The following is a 20,698-nucleotide window of genomic DNA, read 5'->3' as shown; positions in this document are numbered from 1 at the left end:
AACGCTGGACTTGCCTAGTTCTCATTTCTAAGTTGTGAAAAGAGGCCCTGTTAATAGTCATTCTCCCTAGTGTGACTAAAGGGCCATTTCTAGGACAGGATTCTGAATTACATACCAAGCAGGCACCATTCACCTCCACAAATAGTTGCTCACGCCTGTGTTCCAGCTTTGGAACTGCGACTGGAGGGCCTCTTCAGCCTTTTACAGAATGTAGTTGATAAAGTTGTTCATCTGAAGCCCCCTCCAAGCACGAGCACCGTTGAGCCCATGAGTTGCTCCCTTTGATGGAGAAGAGGAATGATATTTACCTAATAAAGAGCCTCACAATCACCCTCAGTCGATTCTGTTTAGAGAAAATGCTTCGGCTTTGAAGAGTTCACCGTTTTCACGTCCAGTTGTTTTCCTGTGTAGAGCACAATGAGTTACAACAGAAATTGGAAAAGAAAGAGCGTGAATGCGATGCCAAGACCCAGGAGAAGGAAGAGATGATGCAGACCTTGAATAAAATGAAAGAGAAACTTGAAAAGGAGACCACTGAGCACAAGCAAGTGAAGCAGCAGGTGGCGGACCTCACGGCCCAGCTCCACGAGCTCAGCAGGGTGAGCTCACGGGCCCCGGGCTGGGTCTCCAATTGCTGGGCAGCTGCCGAGGCCTCCTTATCCCGGAGCCCCCATCCTTAAGTAGACAGCTCTGCTGGGGGCAGTAGAGCCTGAACCGTCTCCTGACCCATCACGGTGGTTGTGCGACCTGTTCCCTCTGCTTACCGTGCACGTTAGCAGGGGTGGCTGGAGGTGTGTGTTTGTTCTCCAATGCAGATCCTCTCACAAGAGCAAGGAAATCACATTAGCTTCTTAACATGAAAACTGATTTCATGAAAACCAAACTGGAGGATGGTACCAGAAGTGAGAGACACGTGAGCCCTTTGCAAACGAGCACTAGAGTGCCACACACGAGGCCACTCAACTTACTGCGCCTTTAAGCCCACATTCTCAGATGTGTGAATTTCTCCATAATACACATGTTAGGCAAAGTTTCAGACCCTAAAAATCACCCAGTGCATTTACTTCTTCCGTTCATCTCCTCTTTTCCTATTTTTATTTTTCAGAGGGCTGTCTGCTCTTCACTCCCCGGTGGAGCCTCGCCTGGAGCCCCCGGGGGGCCCTTTCCTTCCTCTGTGCCCGGGCCCCTCCTCCCTCCCCCACCGCCCCCGCCTCTGCCTGGTGGAGCGCTTCCTCCTCCACCCCCTCCCCTCCCCCCGGGGGGGCCCCCCCCTCCCCCAGGGCCTCCTCCCTTGGGAGGAGTCATGCCACCTCCTGGTGCCCCCCTGGGTCTGGCACTCAAGAAGAAGAACATTCCTCAGCCCACGAACGCCCTGAAATCCTTCAACTGGTCTAAGCTGCCTGAGGTGAGCCATTTGTTCCAACTTTCCCTGTAACGGATAGCATTAGCAGCCCACTGTGTTGTCTCTGACCGGGCCGCCCTGGCTGTCCAGTGATTTCATTTTCTAGTGTGGACTCAGGATTCTCACTAGCTCAGATAGTCAAGTGGTAAAGCTTCTGAAACAAGGGACCCGATTTTTGAAGCCAGCTCATTTTGAGCATCTGGTAGAGTGAAAAATTTGGGATAGCAGCACTTTGTAAAAATTAACTACATCTGGGCTTCCCTGGTGGCGCAGTGGTTGAGGATCTGCCTGCCAATGCAGGGGACATGGGTTCGAGCCCTGGTCTGGGAGGATCCAACATGCCGCGGAACGGCTGGGCCCGTGAGCCACAATTACTGAGCCTGCGCGTCTGGGGCCTGTGCTCCGCAGCAAGAGGGGCCGCAACAGTGGGGGGTCCGCGCACCGCGATGAGGAGTGGCCCCCGCTTGCCACAACTGGAGAAAGCCCTGGCACAGAAACGAAGACCCAACACAGCCAAAAATAAATAAATAAATAAATAAATTAAAAAAAAAACAAAAAACAGCGTACCGATGACTGAGCCGCACCCCGCAGCAATTTAAAAAAAAAAAAAAAACTACATCTGTTCTTTTTGTGTCTAACTATAAACCCCAGCGCTTCTTAACTTGATGTTTGCAGAACAAACTGGAAGGAACAGTGTGGACCGAAATTGATGATACAAAAGTCTTCAAAGTTCTAGATCTTGAAGACCTGGAAAGAACTTTCTCTGCTTACCAAAGACAGCAGGTAAGAGCATGTGCCCTCCAGATGCTAAAATAATTAAGGAGTCATGTTCTTGTGCAGGATCCCTGGGCCATCTGCCATAACCATGATATGATAGGCATCTTAATTCTAGGCTGTTTGGTCTAGCCTATTATGTTCCTGCAAACAGCATGGCGTGTGGGTCTGCATGTGCGTTTAGGTTCCTGTCAGTTGTGTGTGTGTGTGTGTGTGCATGCGCACGCGTGTGTGTGTACATGTTGAAGGTATACAAGCTCCTTGTTAGGGAGCTTCACGCTCTGGTGTCTTTCCACAACACCGTCTCCGTTGGTGGAAGGAGATCTGTATCTTATTGTCACTTGTGCTTAGTCAAAGGGGCCACCTTTGTACTGTCACCCCACAGTGTTTTTTTCTGTGTAACTAAAATAGTGTTGTAACTAAAGTAGTTATAATATTTATATCTCAGATGGTTATTATCAGAAGTGGACTGCTTATTTGAAGTAAATGGAACCTTTTGAAGTATGGGGGTTGGTAAATTACTATAAGTTGGCAGCTAGATAGAACCTAGAAAGAAGTTTTTGCTCTGTCCTGAACATGATCGACTCAGAAGTGGGGCTGTGAAGGCTGGGCAAGTGTGGGGATGGCAGGGGAACAAATAGGACCCGAGGAGCTTCTGAAAAGTGAGCAACATGATAGTATGAGAACATGCAGTTTGATTTGGTGCTTGCTAACCTGGCCAAGCAGTCAGCGTCACTTTGTGAGCTTGGTCACATCGGTGCGGTACCTCTCACCCCTCGAGAGGGCATCTTAGTAGAGTTCACAGCAAAGTGGCTTGGTACAGAGAGTCTCGGAAGAACAAGGAAGAGGTGGAGCGGGGTCTTCAACAGTCAATCGGAGGTCTGGGAGGGAAAAAGTGAGTCTCAGAGTGTAAGGAGAAAAGTTCAGAGGGTGACTGAGGGGGAGAAATGATGAGAGCAGAGTGTGTCTTAAGGAACAGGAACAGGCAGATGCCAGGCATCTGCGTAGGGGCTTTCCTTGGGTTTTGCTGGGAGGCCCTTAACTCCCGTGTGAATCATTCCCAGGGTGGAGCATCCTCAGACAAGCAGCAGACTTCCTAGTCTGCTTAGGCTTGGCTTGGTTCCCAAGAAAGAGTGTCTCAGAACAGAACTGCCAGGCACCAAGGGAGAAGATGGACTGAGGCTGGGGAGAAAAAACAGCTGAGGGTTTTCTTTTTCAAAATGGCCTTTGATGCAGCTAAAATTGAAAAGAAAAAGTAGTACATCTTTTAGCCAGAATATTTTCCCTTAAGTGAGAGAATATTTCTCTGCAGTACCCTTAACGCTATTTTAATAAAGTACAAAAATGCAGGTGGTTGCCTGCCATGGCAGAATGATTGTAAGATAGGAGCACTCAGCTGGGACCCCCCCAAAAGTATGATGGCAAACTTGTACAATGTCACAAATACCAAATAAAGGAAAATGAAGAAAAAGAAGATAGGACGTTGTCCAGTTGAAAGCAAGATACCTTATCTTTCAAAGGACAAACAAAAGATGTGTTGAGAGCTCTTGTATGGCAAGTACTTGGACCAGATTCATTCCTGAATGGCCACAACAGGCCTCCTCTCTCTCCTGTCCCACAAAAGTTTCCTCTGGGCCTTAACATGAAGTAGGACATTTTAGCCAGTTTCCTGGTAGATTCAAATAATCTTCTGACCTAATTACACATCCTGCTGATTTCCTACTTCAGTTTCAGTCACTAATACTGGTCCATTCTAGTTGCCTAAGATGAAGGTTTGGGAACTTAGAGAAGTAAATAAAAGGAAGAGAAAACAGCAGTTATTCCAAATGATGCTATTCAAGTCTGAGCTTGTGGGTTACATTTATTATGAAGGCAGATGGTTGAAAGACCCAGGTTTACAAGACTCATAATTAACTGGCTTTCAGTAGAAGGTGCAGAAGGATGCTGCCAAAATGCTCTGGGACAAACATGTGGACAGTTCTCAAGAGCTCCAGGAGACAGGGTTGCAGAAAGCCTAGCAACGGGTAATTGTCTCCTAGCAACCAATTGCTGTTTAAGTAATCAGTAGTCATGCCAGTCAGGATAAACCAGAACATTTCGGTCGCACTTAACACTAAGTAGTAGACTGGTAAGTAGAATCATTTGTGACATTTGCAGTAGTACTTCCCGGAGAAAAATTTCAGCACACCCGCTCAGCTTGACTCAAGTATGTCTCCCCTCTTGGTGTAAGAACGTGAGATGAGAATTTTTAAACCATAAAGGTGTTTCCCAAATGAAGGTAATTTGAGCCATTCCATTGAATTTATTGAGTGTTGAGAGACAGAAAATCGAAAGATGAAGACAGACTAGTAGGAACATATAGGATAGACTAAAGGAAACGGGGTGCCTGTCATTGTGTCCCCTAGTCTCGTAACTAATGGCATCGTCAAGACCTATGCATTTTCATTTTAGTCTTGGCAATGCTCTATATAATTATTGTTACACTTGAATTGCTCTCTTTTCTACTCCCAAATGAATACCGGGAACCCTTTATTTCAATGATTTCTCCTCTTTCTTCCCTCCAGAGTTATAAAACCCTGGTCAAACTCTCTGGATTTCAGCCAGTTGTGTGGCCAAGTAAATTTCTCAGAGAGGCAAAGAACCCATGAATACCATTGTCTGTGTGCATGCAACAGGAACACTACACAGAGTAAGATTTTGAAAAAAATTTCAAGCTTCAGATTAGTATAATTTAGGTGAACACTGATTAATGACATGTAGGAGAGATTTGATATAAGTAAATGTACACACACACAAGATGTGCCCTGTTGATATGAGAAATATTGAATCATTAAAAACAACAGATATTTTTACTGTCTGCTTTGCATATAAAGTATGTCAAAGGACACAAATGTGTTCAACTATTGCACAGGTCTATAATGCAGCTTATAGTATAAAAGCAGAGATGAGGAAAATCTGCAAATAACCAGAATATAGACTAAAAGATGATAATCAATATTAAGTATCCATTACATTTTTGGTGCTGAATATAATATATACAGCCCCAATCTCATCAACCCTAATTTTTAGTTCTCAAGGAACTGATACTTATTTGTTCATTTAATCTTCACACCAACTCTTTGAGGTGAGTAGTATTCCTGTGTCACAGATAATAAAAATATGGCTCAGTATGTATTCAGTGTCCAGACAGATGTACAAGTGGCATAATTCTCAGTTTCACTTTGTTCTTATTGATGGCTTTATTGATTATGAAGGTTAGACTTTGTAAAGGATTTTCTTTAACTCCAGTTTTAAGAACAAGATCATTTCTATTCGGGATTCTTTTTTTTTTTCCAGTGCGGATATCAAAGGTGTGCAGAGCTGATGTAAGCTTATGTGCCACAAGAAATGGAATTTAATAGCATACAGTTATTCCCCTGCACACATTACAAAAGTTCATTTGAAAGTCAGTGTTTTGAATCTCAGAACCTCTCTTCCTCATTGAAACTGTACTATACATGATCTCTAGGCCAGCCACAAGAGACTTATTTTAATACATAATGTAGCATGTTGCATAGTAGTACTATCTCAGTTACAATTAAACAACATTCATATTTGTTTTGTGGGAAATTTTCATCTCAAGATGTTATAAATTCATTCTCCCTATACATGCAATTTGGACAGAGAGAAAATGAACTAAAGGTACTACATTTACCTAAAGGCACACATATCTCTGTAGCAACAAATGAACAGCTGGTTATCTCCATTCCTCTTCCCCACTCTTTGCCTGGGGACACCCCTTCTTTTTAGGTCCTATTATCAGCACGTGATAGAACATTTCAAAGCCTCTCTGCTTTGAAATAGTTACAAAGGATAACTATCCTAGGCTCCAGAATCCAACTCTCTGCTAACATGTCATATACAAGTCATTCTTGGGGTCCCATTTGGAATAGTCAATGGTCTCTTCTGAATTTTAATGAATGGCCAAAGAAATTTCTTTTTTTATTCTTTTTATGTTTTTTGTTATTCTGTATATCTAGTTTTTACATTGAACAATTATGTGATTTAGGACATTGATTTCAATAAGCTTTGTCCTTAGTCATGGCATATGAAGACAGGAGATAAAAATTGTAAATAGTGGTTTTTCTTAGTACCAAAGTATAACGTACAGGTTCTATATAGCTGGACAACATGGTAATAGTTAATCAAATACAGGGTTTTATATAAATATTAGTGCGTGCATTTCTCTGGAGAGGGATCTCCAGCGTTTATCAGATTTACAATGGGATCTCAACCTCAAAAAGATTAAGAACCATCTATATAAAGGTTGTCATTGTCTATGAAATGTTGAGTCATTATTTCATGGTGAAACCCTATCTATAGGAATTTATCAGCCCTGGCTCCTGAAAATGCAAGCCCCAACTTCCTATTTATTTTCCAAACCCTAAGCCCTACACCAAAAATCATCTGGAAAAATCAGACATCCTGTTAGGTGGAGCCAGATGTAGGCAATTCTATCATGTTTGGCCCAAGCCAATTAGTGAATAATTTAAAGTTTCAAAAAGAATGTTAACTTATTTGAAATAGACCTGGAAGCATCAGTATTTTTAACATTCCCCATCTAATAAGCTTTGTGATTTTATTTAAAATGTGATGATTAAAGGACTCTTAAAATAGGGGAATCTCAAGATCTCCAATTAACCTAACTCTCACATGGCATTCCTCATCCTCACCTCTCAAAAGATAAGGTACATTACTTAGCTATTAACTGTTACACTTAGTGCTGCTGCTGGTTACAAATGGGAGATCTTGACCAGCTGTGCTTCAACTCAACTGAAAAGCAGGGCAATAGGCAAAAAAATGGACTTGATCATTGGCTTGAAAGATACAATGATTGTAATGTGTGATAGCTTCCAAGTATGGAGCTCATAAATATGTGACAGGTACTGTACAAAATGCTTTACATGCATATCACATTTAATACTCACAATAAAAATCTGGTTGTTTACTTCATTTTACAGATAGTGAAACTGAGCCCCAAGTCACATCCCTAGTAAATGCTTGTGGCCTGGTTCCATAGACCACTACAGTAGAGATTAATTTCCACACAGTGGGAACTTAGGGAGAATGAGTTGCCAGACACCTTCGTACAAGTTTCTTCCTTGAAGGCCAGACAGGGAGAGCAGGGTCTAAATTCAACTTGCAACTTGTCTCTTTAAGAGAGAAAAGTAGGGTAAGATGACCTCACGGAGTTCACTTCACCAAAGTTTTTTCTGCCCTTGAAAGGAGAAACTGCTTTTACAGGGGAAGAGTGCTAAGGAGTTTCAGGGTAAAAAAATTGACAGTTACAACAGGGACAAAAGAAAACTGTGACATCAGAGGAAAGAAAAGTTTCATGTGGTTATCACTTTATTTTTTAAAAGCCATTCCAGAAAAGTAATCCCCCCTTGTATGGGTGGAGCAAGGGGAGGATACGTTTTGTTTCCCATTCGAAGAATGATGTGAAACAGCTCATCTGTGTAAACTTGGCCTTGGCAGTGCTGCCGGGACCAGTGAGGCCTTAAGGAATCTGCTAAGTAAACGCTGATTGTGTAAGTAGTTGGCCCGAAAGCTGGGGTGTGTTTTGCACACCGAAGCTTTATTCCTGCCATCATGGCAAAAATATGCAAAGAAAGCTGTGACTTTCTCATAACATGTCAATTACTGCTTCCTCTTTCCCTTCCTCACTCCAGGTCTTTTCTATGAGCTATTTTCAACAGAGACTGTTGACCTTGTACGCATGAACAGCCCCAGGGCAGTGGGGACAGGACCACCAATGGCTGCACAGCACATGAATCACTTATTGTCTCTTAATTGCAAGTTGTTTTTCCTCATACCTACCCAGAGCTGCCCACAGACATTGTTTGGACTCTCGGGGAGTACTGAGTGTTGGTTTTACTGACCTATATTGTTGAACTTGTCATTTTTCTTTTCTTAATCCTTCCTAATGACACAAGAAGATAGGAGATTATTCCATCCCCTCAGAAAAGCATATTTTGCTGGTAGCACATGACAATGGGAGTAGTTCCCTCAAGTTAGTAGAGTTGATTGATATTTTCTGCTTCAAGGGAAAACCGTGAAATCTGTTTCATGTTGAATACGTGGAGCCCAGTGGTCCTTTCAAAGAGGGTTTGTTCCTTCACCACTTTGAGTCTTTCGGGGGTGTTTTAAGCCCTTTCGTTTCTGAATTTGATTTGCCACCATTGAAAATTGTGTACAGCACATGCCATCTTCTCTCTCTACCCTGAACGCTTAGTACCCTGCTCTTCAGTGTATCTTCAGCCAGACTCTCATGTTCATCAACTCTCATCGCTGCTCCTGGGAGCATAAAATCATCTCTTACCCTGTGTCACTGATCTCCTTGACCTTCCCCTGTTGGTTGCTGTGATTTCTGAACTGCATGTATCTGATTTGCCTTTTCCATGCCTCTGCCATGGCTGTAGGATTTCTTTGTGAACAGTAACTCCAAGCAGGTAAGTGAGCTAAAACCCACACCTTGCTTAATGTAACTCCTTGGCTTACTATAAGCTCAAAATGTCTTGGTTTTCCTGGGTTTTTTTTTTTTTTTCTGATAGTGTAATGCAATGCCTACTTAATTTCACATTGGGTTTCAACTCTTAACTGAATATTGAGAGGTATGCCTGAAATCTCAGCATAATACGAAACAGTTAAAGTTTGGTCACACGGTGCCTCTTATTATAAACTCCATGTTGTCTTTGTTTCCTAAACTGTTATCCAGTTCTAGAACTCTTTGGTTTCTTACTTTTTTTTTTTTTTGGCCAGAGTTCTCTATTTTTTAATCTTTTTTATTTTTTAAATTGGGGTATAGTTGCTTTACAATGTTGTGTTAGTTTCTGCTGTATAACAAAGTGAATTAGCTATACATATACATATATCCCTATATCCCCCCACCTTGGACCTGCCTTCCACCCACCCCCACCCCGCCCCTGCGACCCCATCCTGCCCATCTAGGTCACCACAGGGCACCGAGCTGAGCTCCCTGCGCTATACAGCAGGTTCCCACTAGCTATCTGTTTTACACATGGCAGTGCACGTATGTCAGTCCCAGTCTTGCACGTCCATTCTCTATGTCTGCTTTCCCTTCTTTCATTTTTTAAATGGCATGATCTGTTTTTTAAATTGATCCTGACCTTTAACAAAATCAAACTTGCTATTTATCAAGTCAATCTATGTTTTCACCTTGATGCCCAGTTTACTCAAACAGTATTTTATGTATGATTGTTTTATGCCTCTTCCTCCATAAATTATGACTGGCCCTCATTGCTTACAGCTCTCTGTACAGCAGTAGAGTGTGCAAGTAGTGTTTTATTGTTAATTGAGGTAAATCGAACCAATGCCTTGAACTGCGCCCTCCCCGTTGTCCATCAGGCTCCAGGGTAATGAAAGGTACCATCTGGGCTTGGGAGCTTCCTGTTGCACATGAAGACGTTTGGGAGGTTTTATTGTTCAGCTTTCTGAGTGGTCAGGATGCAAATGGTTCTGGGGTGAATGGGCCCTGGACCAGCAGTGGCACGTTTCAGCTGAGCTTGATTCATAGTGACAGTCCTTCTGTCTGCTCTCCATCGGGATTTGGGGGACAAAAGGAGGGTACCGTTCATTGATAATTTATGCATCTTCAACTTAGAAGCACTTTGTTCTTCCAGATAATGCTTTTTCAAATGTGGGTGGTCAGCTTTTCTTATTTTCCTTTGTCAACTAGATTTTAGCCTTTGTTTCAATTCCACCACCTCCATACATTCTCCTGCTTACTGCCTCGGCTTTGCATCTGTGTGTGTGTGTGTGTGTGTGTCTGTGTGTGTGTGTGTGTGTGTGTGTGTGTGTGTGTGTGTGTGTGTACAGCAAATATAAAGGAAAACTGTGTATCTGAAGTCAGAATGTCCTTGTTTGACTTTGATGGATTTCTTTCATGCTCTTTATAGAAAGAAGCAGATGCCATTGATGACACACTGGGCTCCAAACTTAAAGTCAGAGAGCTTTCGGTGATTGATGGTCGGAGAGCTCAGAATTGCAACATCCTTCTATCGAGGTATTGTTGATGTTGTCTAAACATTTCTGCTAGGACCAACTTTCCTTTATTTTTTTTTAATTTAATTTTATATTTTCATACAGCAGGTTCTTATTAGTTATCTGTTTTAAACATATTAGTGTATATATGTCAATCCCAATCTGCCAATTCATCTCACCACCCCTCGCCCCCGCTTTCCCCGCTTGGTGTCTATACGTTTGTTCTCTACATCTGTGTCTATTTCTGCCTTGCAAACCAGTTCATCTATACCATTTTTCTAGATTCCACATATATGCGTTAATATATGATATTTGTTTTTCTCTTTCTGACTTACTTCACTCTGTATGAGTGAAGTTTCTAGGTCCATCCGCATCTCTACAAATGACCCAATTTTGTTCCTTTCTATGGCTGAGTAATATTCCATTGTATATATGTACCACATCTTCTTTATCCATTCATCTGTTGATGGATATTGAGGTTGCTTCCATGGCCTGGCTATTGTAAATAGTGCTGCAATGAACATTGGAGTGCATGTGTCTTTTTGTGTGTGTTTTTTTTTTTTATAAATTGTATTTATTTATATTTTTTATTTTTGGCTGTGTTGGGTCTTCGCTGCTGCACGTGGGCTTTCTCTAGTTGTGGCGAGCGGGGGCTACTCTTCGTTGTGGTGCATGGGCTTCTCATTGCGGTGGCTTTTCTTGTTGCAGAGCACAGGCTCTACGCACATGGGCTTCAGTAGTTGTGGCTCGTGGGCTCTAGAGTGCAGGCTCAGTAGTTGTGGCGCATGGGCTTAGTTGCTCTGCGGCATGTGGGATCTTCCCAGACCGGGGCGTGAACCTGTGTCCCCTGTATTGGCAGGTGGATTCTTAACCACTGCACCACCAGGGAAGTCCTGCGTGTGTCTTTTTGAATTATGGTTTTCTCAGGGTATATACCCAGTAGTGGGATTGCTGGATCATATGGTAATTCTATTTTTAGTTTTTTAAGGAACCTCCATACTGTTCTCCATAGTGGCTGTATCAATTTACATTCCCACCAGCAGTGCAAGAGGGTTCCCTTTTCTCCACACCCTCTCCAGCATTTGTTGTTTGTAGATTTTCTGATGATGCCCATTCTAACTGGTGTGAGGTGATACCTCATTGTAGTTTTGATTTGCATTTCTCTAATAATTAGTAATGAGCAGCTTTTCATGTGCTTCTTGGCCATCTGTATGTCTTCTTTGGAGAAATGTCTATTTAGGTCTTCTGCCCATTTTTTGATTGGGTTGTTTGTTTTTTTAATATTGAGCTTCATGAGCTGTTTATATATTTTGGAGATTAATCCTTTGTCCATTGATTCATTTGCAAATATTTTCTCCCATTCTGAGGGTTGTCCTTTCATCCTGTTTATAGTTTCCTTCACTGTGCAAAAGCTTTTAAGTTTCATTAGGTCCCACTTGTTTATTTTTGTTTTTATTTCCATTACTCTAGGAGGTGGGTCAAAAAAGATCTTGCTGTGATTTATGCCAAAGCGTGTTCTTCCTGTTTTCCTCTAAGAGTTTTATAGTGTCCGGTCTTACACTTAGGTCTCAAATCCATTTTGAGTTTATTTTTGTGTATGGTGCTAGGGAGTGTTCTAATTTCATTCTTTTACATGTAGCTGTCCAGTTTTCCCAGCACTCTTAGTGAAGAGGCTGTCTTTTCTCCATTGCATATCCTTGCCTCCTTTGTCATAGATTAGTTGACCATAGGTGTGTGGGTTTATCTCTGCACTTTCTATCCTGTTCCATTAATCTATATTTCTGTTTTTGTGCCAGTATCATATTGTCTTGTTTACTGTAGCTTTGTAGCATAGTCTGAAGTCTGGGAGCCTGATTCCTCCAGCTCCGTTTTTTTCCCTCAAAATTGCTTTAGCTATTTGGGGTCTTTCGTGTCTCCATACAAATTTTAAGATTTTTTTGTTCTAGTTCTGTGAAAAATGCCATTGGTAATTTGATAGGGATTGCATTGAATCTGTAGTTTGCTTTGGGTAGTATAGCCATTTTCACAATATTGATTCTTCCAATCCAAGAACATGGTATATCTCTCCATCTGTTTGTGTCATCTTTGATTTCTTTCATCAGTTGTCTTATAGTTTTCTGGGTACAGGTCTTTTGTCTCTTTAGGTAGGTCTATTCCTAGGTATTTTATTCTTTTTGTTGCAATGGTGAATGGGACTGTTTCCTTAATTTCTCTTTCTGATCTTTCATTGTTAGTGTATAGGAATGCAAGAGATGTCTGTGCATTAATTTTGTATCCTGCAACTTTACCAAATTCATTGATTAGCTCTAGTAGTTTTCCGGTGGCATCTTTAGGATTATCTATGTACAGTAATCTGCAAACAGTGACAGTTTTACTTCTTTTTTTCCAATTTGTATTCCTTTTATTTCTTTTTCTTCTCTGATTGCCGTGACTAGGACCTTCAAAACTATGTTGAATAATAGTGGCGAGAGTGGACATCCTTGTCTCGTTCCTAATCTTAGAGGAAATGCTTTCAGTTTTTCACCATTGAGAATGATGTTTGCTGTGGGGTTTGTTGTATATGGCCTTTATTATGTTCAGGTAGATTCCCTCTATGCTCACTTTCTGGAGGTTTTTATCATAAATGGGTGTTGAATTTTGGCGAAAGCTTTTTCTGCATCTATTGAAATGATCATATGGTTTTTATCCTTCAATTTGTTATTATCATGTATCACATTGATTGATTTGCCTATATTGAAGAATCCTTGCATCCCTGGGTTAAATCCCACTTGATCATGGTGTATGATCCTTTTAATGCATTGCTGGATTCTGTTTGCCAGTATTTTGTTGAGGATTTTTGCATCTATTTTCATCAGTAATATTGGTCTGTAATTTTCTTTTCTTGTAGTATCTTTCTCTGGTTTTGGTATCAGGGTAATGGTGGCCTCGTAGAATGAGTTTGGGAGTGTTCCTTCCTCTGATATTTTTTGGAAGAGTTTGAGAAGGATAGGTGTTAGCTTTTCTCTAAATGTTTGATAAAATTCACCTGTGAAGCCATCTGGTCCTGAACTTTTGTTTGTTGGAAGATTTTAAATCACAGTTTCAATCTCATTACTTGTGATTCGTCTGTTCATGTGTTCTATTTCTTCCTGGTTCAGTCTTGGAAGGTTGTGCTTTTCTAAGAATTTGTCCATTTATTCCAGGTTGTCCATTTTATTGGCAGAGTTGCTTGTAGTAGTCTCTTAGGATGCTTTGTATTTCTGCAGTGTCTGTTATAACTTCTCCTTTTTCATATCTAATTTTATTGATTTGAGTCCTCTCTCTCTTTTTCTCGATGAGTCTGGCTAAAGGTTTATCAATTTTGTTTATCTTCTCAAAGAACCAGCTTTTAGTTTTATTGATCTTTGCTATTGTTTTCTTCATTTCTATTTCATTTATTTCTGCTCTGATCTTTATGATTTCTTTCCTTCTACTAACTTTGCATTTTGTTTGTTTTTCTTTCTCTAGTTCCTTTAGGTGTAAGGTTAGAATGTTTATTTGAGATTTTTCTTGTTTCTTGAGGTGGGATTGTATTGATATAAACTTCCCTCTTAGAACTGCTTTTGCTGCATCCCATAGGTTTTGGGTCGTCGTGTTTTCGTTGTCATTTGTCTCTAGGTATTTTTTTATTTCCTCTTTGATTTCTTCAGTGATCTCTTGGTTATTTAGTAACGTATTGTTTAACCTCCATGTGTTTGTGTTTTTTACATTTTCTTCCCTGTAATTGATTTCTGATCTCATAGCACTGTGATCAGAAAGGATACTTGATATGATTTCAATTTTCTTAAATTTACTGAGGCTTGATTTGTGACCCTAGATGTGATCTATCCTGGAGAATGTTCCATGTGCACTTGAGAAGAAAGTGTAATCTGCTGTTTTCGGATGGAATGTCCTATTAATATCAATTAAATCTCTCTGGTCTATTGTGTCATTTAAAGCTTCTGTTTCCTTATTTATTTTCATTTTGGATGATCTGTCCATTGGTGTAAGTGAGGTGTTAAAGTCCCCCACTATTATTGCGTTACTGTTGATTTACTCTTTTATAGCTGTTAGCATTTGCCTTATGTATTGAGGTGCTCCTATGTTGGGTACATATATATTTATAATTGTTATATCTTCTTCTTGGATTGATCCCTTGATCATTCTGTAGTGTCCTTCCTTGTCTCTTGTAACATTCTTTATTTGAAAGTCTATTTTGTCTGATATGAGTATAGCTACTCCAGCTTTCTTTGGATTTTCATTTGCATGGAATATCTTTTTCCATCCCCTCACTTTCAGTCTGTATGTGTCCCTAGGTCTGAAGTGGGTCTCTTGTAGACAGCATATATATGGCTCTTGTTTTTATATCCATTCAGCAAGCCTGTGTCTTTTGGTTGGAGCATTTAATCCATTCACATTTAAGGTAATTATTGATATGTATGTTCCTATTACTATTTTCTTTAAAAATTTATTTTTATTTTTATTTTATTTATTTTTGGCTGTGTTGGGTCTTTGTTGCTGCACATGGGCTTTCTCTAATTGCAGCGAGCGGGGGCCACTCTTTGTTGCTGTGCACAGGCTTCTCACTCCAGTGGCCTCTCTTGCTGTGGAGCACGGGCTCTAGATGCATGGGCTTCAGTAGTTGTGGCTCGCAGGCTCCAGAGCACAGGCTCAGTAGTTGCTCCGCAGCATATGGGATCCTTCCGGACCAGGGATCAAACCCGTGTCCCCTGCATTGGCAGGCAGATTCCTATCCACTGTGCCACCAGGAAAGCCCCCTATTACCATTTCCTTAATTGTTTTGGGTTTGTTTTTGTAGGTCCTTTTCTTCTCTTGTGTTTCCTGCCTAAAGAAGTTCCTTTACCATTTGTTGTAGAGCTGGTTTGGTGGTGCTGAATTCTCTTAGCTTTTGCTTGTCTGTAAAGCTTTTGATTTCTCTGTCAAATCTGAATGAGATCCTTGCCAGGTAGAGTAATCTTGGTTGTAGGTTCTTCCCTTTCATCACTTTAAATATATCGTGCCACTCCCTTCTAGCTTGTAGAGTTTCTGCTGAGAAATAAGCTGTTAATGTTATAGGAGTTCCCTTGTATGTCATTTGTCATTTTTCCCTTGTTGCTTTTAGTAATTTTTCTTTGTCTTTTGATTACTAATTTTTCTTTGTCTTTTGATTACTAAAGTCAATTTGATTACTATGTGTCTCGGCATGTTTAACCTTGGGGTTATTCTGCCTGGGACTCTCTGCACTTCCTGGACTTGGGTAGCTATTTCCTTTCCCACGTTAGGGAAGTTTTCGACTATAATCTCTTCACATATTTTCTCAGGTCCTTTCTCTCTTCTCCTTCTGGCACCCCTATAATGCGAATGTTGTTGCATTTAATGTTGTCTCAGAGGTCTCTTAGGCTGTCTTCATTTCTTTTCATTCTTTTTTCTTTATTCTGTTCCATGGCAGTGAATTCCACCATTCTGTCTTCCAGGTCACTTATCTGTTCTTCCGCCTCAGTTATTCTGCGATTGATTCCTTCTAGTGTATTTTTTCATTTCAGTTATTGTATTGTTCATCTCTGTTTGTTTGTTCTTTAATTCTTCTAGGTCTTTGTTAAACATTTCTTGCATCTTCTTGATCTTTGCCTCCATTCTTTTTCCGAGGTCCTGGATCATCTTCACTATCATTATTCTGAATTCTTTTTCTGGAAGGTTGCCTATCCCCACTTCATTTAATTGTTTTTCTGGGGTTTCATCTTGTTCCTTCATCTGGTACATAGCCCTCTGCCTTTTCATTTTGTCTGTCTTTCTGTGAACATGGTTTTCGTCCCACAGGCTGCAGAATTGTAGTTCTTCTTGCTTCTGCTGTCTGCCCTCTGATGGATGAGGCTATCAGGACCAACTTTTCTATCATGTGGCTCCAAACCACATGTTTGGACTAGTCCTTTTACCTGGACTCTGCTGAGGGTCAGTTCTCCGAGTTTCTTCTGTCTGACGTGAAGAGGACCGTTAGTGCCTCCTTTCCCTCGTGGAATATGTCACAGCTGGATGCCTATTTCTTGAAGTTTAATTTCCACAGACTCCTAAATCATAAAGAGCAGAACATCTCAAATCAATGTTTTGTTTTGTTTTTCCAGAGAGCCTATAAAATGGACTTTACTGTTATTTATACCTCTCAGCTTTAGAGATTCTTTAGCCATTGAAGTAACACTGTCACAGAATCAGCATTCACGCTGAAGGCATGAAGGCTCTTTGTTTCATTTTGCTTTCCAAAGTCACCTTTTTATACTTCAAGATTATATTATTTCATGCTGTTTGTGAACATTTTTATGACTAAAAAATATGTAAAACTCAAACCTCAGTGAAATGCTAATTCATCCAGTCCAGCCCTTTCAGAAGTATTTCTCATAATTAGTGAACCATCATGGCCTTGGAGCTTGAAAAGAAGAAAGAAAATTCGGGAACCTGGAATCTGATTATAGCTTCAGGCAATGTGTCAGGTCATCCTGGGCATTTCAAGTAGTTTTTCTGAATCTAGTTTCTTCTTTCTCTAAAAGGGACTTTCACATTAGACAGAGATACCTCATGCTGATGAAGGGAAGGAAAATATAAAGAATTCTGAATTTTGAGGCATTATGTATAAGTCACATTGGTTACATTCTGGAAAGAATGTTATATATGTATCAAGGCTGGCATAAGGTGACTTTCAGGGAGAGTAAAGACGGAAAGTAGTAGTTTTAGTAGTTCTTATTTTTCACATGGTCTTAGAGTTTAACACACAGCACTGCTGCCTCGTTTGCAGCATAGAAGTTTGATTGATAGCCAGACATATATTAATTTCTGGAGCAAATGTTTCTTTTAGTGAAAGAGAAATTGAAATTTGGTAAGACCCCTGAATTTTAATACAACTTAGTAAGGTAACATGAACCATCCTGTTAGCATTTAATTTCTGCCTCTGGCTGGAAGCTGTGTAAGTGGCCAGGCCCTGTGTTTATCCCCACTTTTGTTCAAGAAGACACCACTGAAAATAGTTTTGAAGGGCTACATATTTTTTTTCTATAGTCTATACAAATTGTTTTGTTAAAACTTCTTTTTACAAATAATGTTTTTACTTAATAGCAAAATTAAATGAAAATTTGGGCAGTTTTTCTTTTAAAACCCTAGAATTTCCCCCTCTATTTTGCACTTTTGCAGTCTAGAGGAGCACTTTAAAAACAACTTGGCAAAGGGAGCTATCACTCTGAATTTCTATAGTAATTTAAGTGCTCTAGCTGTGACCCAGTTTCTTATAGACAGATTATTCTCAGTACAAGATGCCACCAAGGGTAATTACACTAGTTATAGATAAGGTTACAACTTCTTCTGGCAAATTTCCCATCCCATTATTGGAGGAATTGTTTCATATTGTGGTATATCATTCCCTCATTACATCAAAAGTGTCAAAGGCTAAGGTGACTTAGAATGTGAATGTGTCCAAACTCTCTAGAAGATAATTTTAAGAATTTGCCTCGTATCTGTTAAATTATCTATTAATATCCAATTTAATGGATAAGTATTACAATGAGCATAATTTAAAAATGTATTATGTATAACAAGGTGATTTTGAGATGCAGTTAACCTTATGGTAATTGGGCCTTATTGATCAGGGTCTAAAACCTTCTCTGCCACAGAGGATTCAGTACCACATGCTTGTCTGCTCAGTGGTCAGTGGTTTTACTCTCTCATCAGGAAAGCACAGGGCTAAAGGTAAAAGAAATTAAGCAGAACTAATTTGTTTTTATTTAGTTGTTTAACCAGTCAGCGGTTGGTTTACCTTGCTTTCACTCTCCCCTTTTCGTTGGCAGTGCATGAGTACACACAAAAGGAGCCAGGGGCTTAAAGAAGGGGAGAGCTGTGATACTATGCTTTGATACTTTTTGCTTAGAGTTATCGCTTTGGAGTGTTTGTTTGCCTGGCACTGTGCTGGGTGCCATAGGATGTCCCAAGACTTAAGGTAGCACTGTTGCCTTTAGCAGCGCATGGCTAATTGGAGAACAGTGACACAGGCCAGATGACCTGTGAACAATTCAGGCCTTAGACTGGTCTGGATGGAAGGGGATGGGGAGCCCAGCCAAGGGGGCGAGGGGGCAGCAGCAGGGTGTCCCTGAGAAAGTGGGCCTCGAGGGCCATTAACAGTTACACAGGCAGGGGAGCGGAGGCAGTTCCAAGAGTGCAGCAGGAGCAAAGGCACCGGAGTGGGTACAGGCGGGGCTATAGAGAGAGCCCTGTAATTGCAGCAGACGATTATCACTTGGATTAAATGAGACCAGGCAGGAGGGCCTGAGATCCAGGCCTGGTGCCTTTGTCAGGGCCCGAGTCAGCCCAGGGTCAGTCTATAAAATGGAGGTAATGAAAGCAGTGGGCTTGTAAGAATGAGACCCAGCGTGTGAGAAGCATTGACAGAGTGCCTGTATGTGGCAGCTGCTCAGTTAATGGCCCGTTTGTGTACCCGGGGGATCCGGAATTGGTGCCGTTTGTTCCAGAGAACAGTACTGTCTTAATGAGGTTTTGAGTTTGATCTCTGACAGGTTCGCAGGATAGGCTGGAGGGGTCGGAGCTGGAGGCACAGGCTGCTCTCAGATAGGGAGCTCTTTCTATTGCCCAGCTCAGACCTGATGAGGGACAGACTGGAGAGAGACAAAACCTGTCACTAGCGTTTGGAGACTGATTTTCTGCCTGGGGACAATGAGTAGGAATGTTTCCAAGTTGAAGTCAAGATTTCCTACCTTTCCACACTTAGTGTCTTTCTTCTTTTCTGCTTATTTCATTCCCAAAGACTGGCGACCCTCTCTGTGTCTTACCTTGCTGACTAGGAATTTAATTACCAGCCACGCAGTCATTACACCAGATTCCACCCTGGTGAAAGCCCGTGGCATGTTCCATGGGCGGTATTGTGATGCACACGTGTCTGCAGCGCCTGGTTATCTTTAAAAGCTCTTTCTTACCCCCATACCGCGAAAGTTCGCAGACCCTTTGGCCAGGGGCACCTGCCACAGCCTTGCCTGGAGCCGAGAAGGCAGCCGGAAGGAAAGGCCTTCTCAACCCAGGGGCCGAGCAGGGGAGGAAGTACAGGCCCTTTTCATGTGCTCACAGCATAAGAGGCCAGCGTCCCTCACAGCGCCCAGAAAGAGGCTGTCTGGAAGGTGTGACGCTCCAAGCCACCAGGGACCCTGCCTTTTACAGACTTGAGAAGTGAGTAGAATGGACACAAGGTACCCGAGAATGAGACTCGTTCGTCAGGCCCCTGGAAGAGCCAGCAACAACTTCTCTGCTGTGTGTATGTGGGCGACATGGGGCAACTTAAGATTCACTCTGCTTTATTCCCTAAAACAGACCTCTCCCTTCTGTTAAAAAAAAAAAGAAAAAGAAAGAGAGAAAGAAATTTGGAAGCTGGCTCATATTGCAAAATGAACCCACCTAAAATACACTTTTATGAAGTGTTCTGCCATTCTTTTTTTCCAGATGCTCACTTAACATGACAGCCGGGGTGTAGTAAACCACAAAAGGCTACTTTAAAGGAGAGGGATTTGGCTTAAATCCACTGAAGCAGAGCTAAAGCTGATCTAGCCATCCATCCTTAACTTAGTTTAATTACGCCTGGATGTTCCAGTTCTCTGGGCAAATTTTTGAAATACCTGAGTAGAGAAAGGTGGAGTTAAATACTGGTTTTAAATGGCTGGTTTGTTTCCTGCCTTGCAAAGAAAGTCGAAGTGGATGTCTCACAAGTTGCCACCCTCCTGCACACCAGAACACTGCCAAGCTTTAAAAGCAATTAAAAGGTTAGGATTGGTAGGGTCCTTAAATTACAGAGATTAGTGACTCAATCTGTGGATGACAGACGATACTAAGAACTCTTTGGCAACCTATAGAAGCCTCCCAGAGGGCCGTGTACCCTTCTCCTCTTTCCCCAAAGGTACAGCTTTTTTGTCTGCTCCCACAGACCACGTGCAAGGCGGGATGTTGACAGGTAGATTTTCTTAAGTACTAGCCATTAAAGTCTCAAGTCTCTTTGTGGGCCACATGAAGAGAAACCAAAATTGTTATGAATTAGAGCTAGTGTTTGGTCCAGACAGCCTCTGGGGATTGAGCAGCATAAATATATACAATTTCAAAAGCAAGAAGTTCTGCACTCCATATGGGGAGCTAATGAAATGCAAATCTGATACTTCAAGTATTGTTCTCACTCTGATGTTCAACTCCTTTTCTCTTAAATGCAAAACAGAAGGACTCAGCAGAAAGACACCATAAAGCGGTTTCTTCAACTCCATGTGAAAAGGACACAGAACTAATCTTTTTTTTTTTTTTTAAATACGTGGAGCTTTTCTCGTGGTAACTAGACATTTCCACAGCCAGCTGGTTTTCATCAGTGGCAGTTTCAACCTTACTTAATGTCCCACTTCTTTGGCCTTGCATCGCTACACCATGGTGTTTGCCCTTACTTGACTCAAGAGCCTTTAGTGT

At 41.3% G+C, this 20,698-nt stretch overlaps 1 protein-coding gene across 3 annotated transcripts in view; it reads left to right on the top strand.

Moving 5' to 3' along the window:
* The window catches only part of DAAM1 (dishevelled associated activator of morphogenesis 1), a 141,638-nt gene that overhangs the window by 87,158 nt on the left and 33,782 nt on the right, over nt 1–20,698 (top strand). Inside the window, exons 13-17 of one of the 3 annotated variants that reach the window (XM_082450344.1) lie at nt 412–599; nt 1,106–1,405; nt 2,078–2,185; nt 10,135–10,241; nt 19,172–19,429. In XM_082450344.1, coding sequence (XP_082306470.1) covers nt 412–599; nt 1,106–1,405; nt 2,078–2,185; nt 10,135–10,241; nt 19,172–19,429 — 961 coding nt within the window. Of the gene's footprint in view, nt 1–411; nt 600–1,105; nt 1,406–2,077; nt 2,186–8,637; nt 8,668–10,134; nt 10,242–19,171; nt 19,430–20,698 lie in introns of all 3 variants that reach the window. The other 2 variants (XM_082450345.1, XM_082450346.1) reach the window with 2 other exon arrangements.

This window comes from Balaenoptera physalus (genome assembly GCF_965194825.1).
Source record: "Balaenoptera physalus genome assembly, chromosome: 2".
NCBI classification, from domain to species: Eukaryota; Metazoa; Chordata; class Mammalia; order Artiodactyla; family Balaenopteridae; genus Balaenoptera; species Balaenoptera physalus.
The sequence above is the reverse complement of the archived record's forward strand: the minus strand, read 5'-3'. Positions and strand labels throughout refer to the sequence as shown.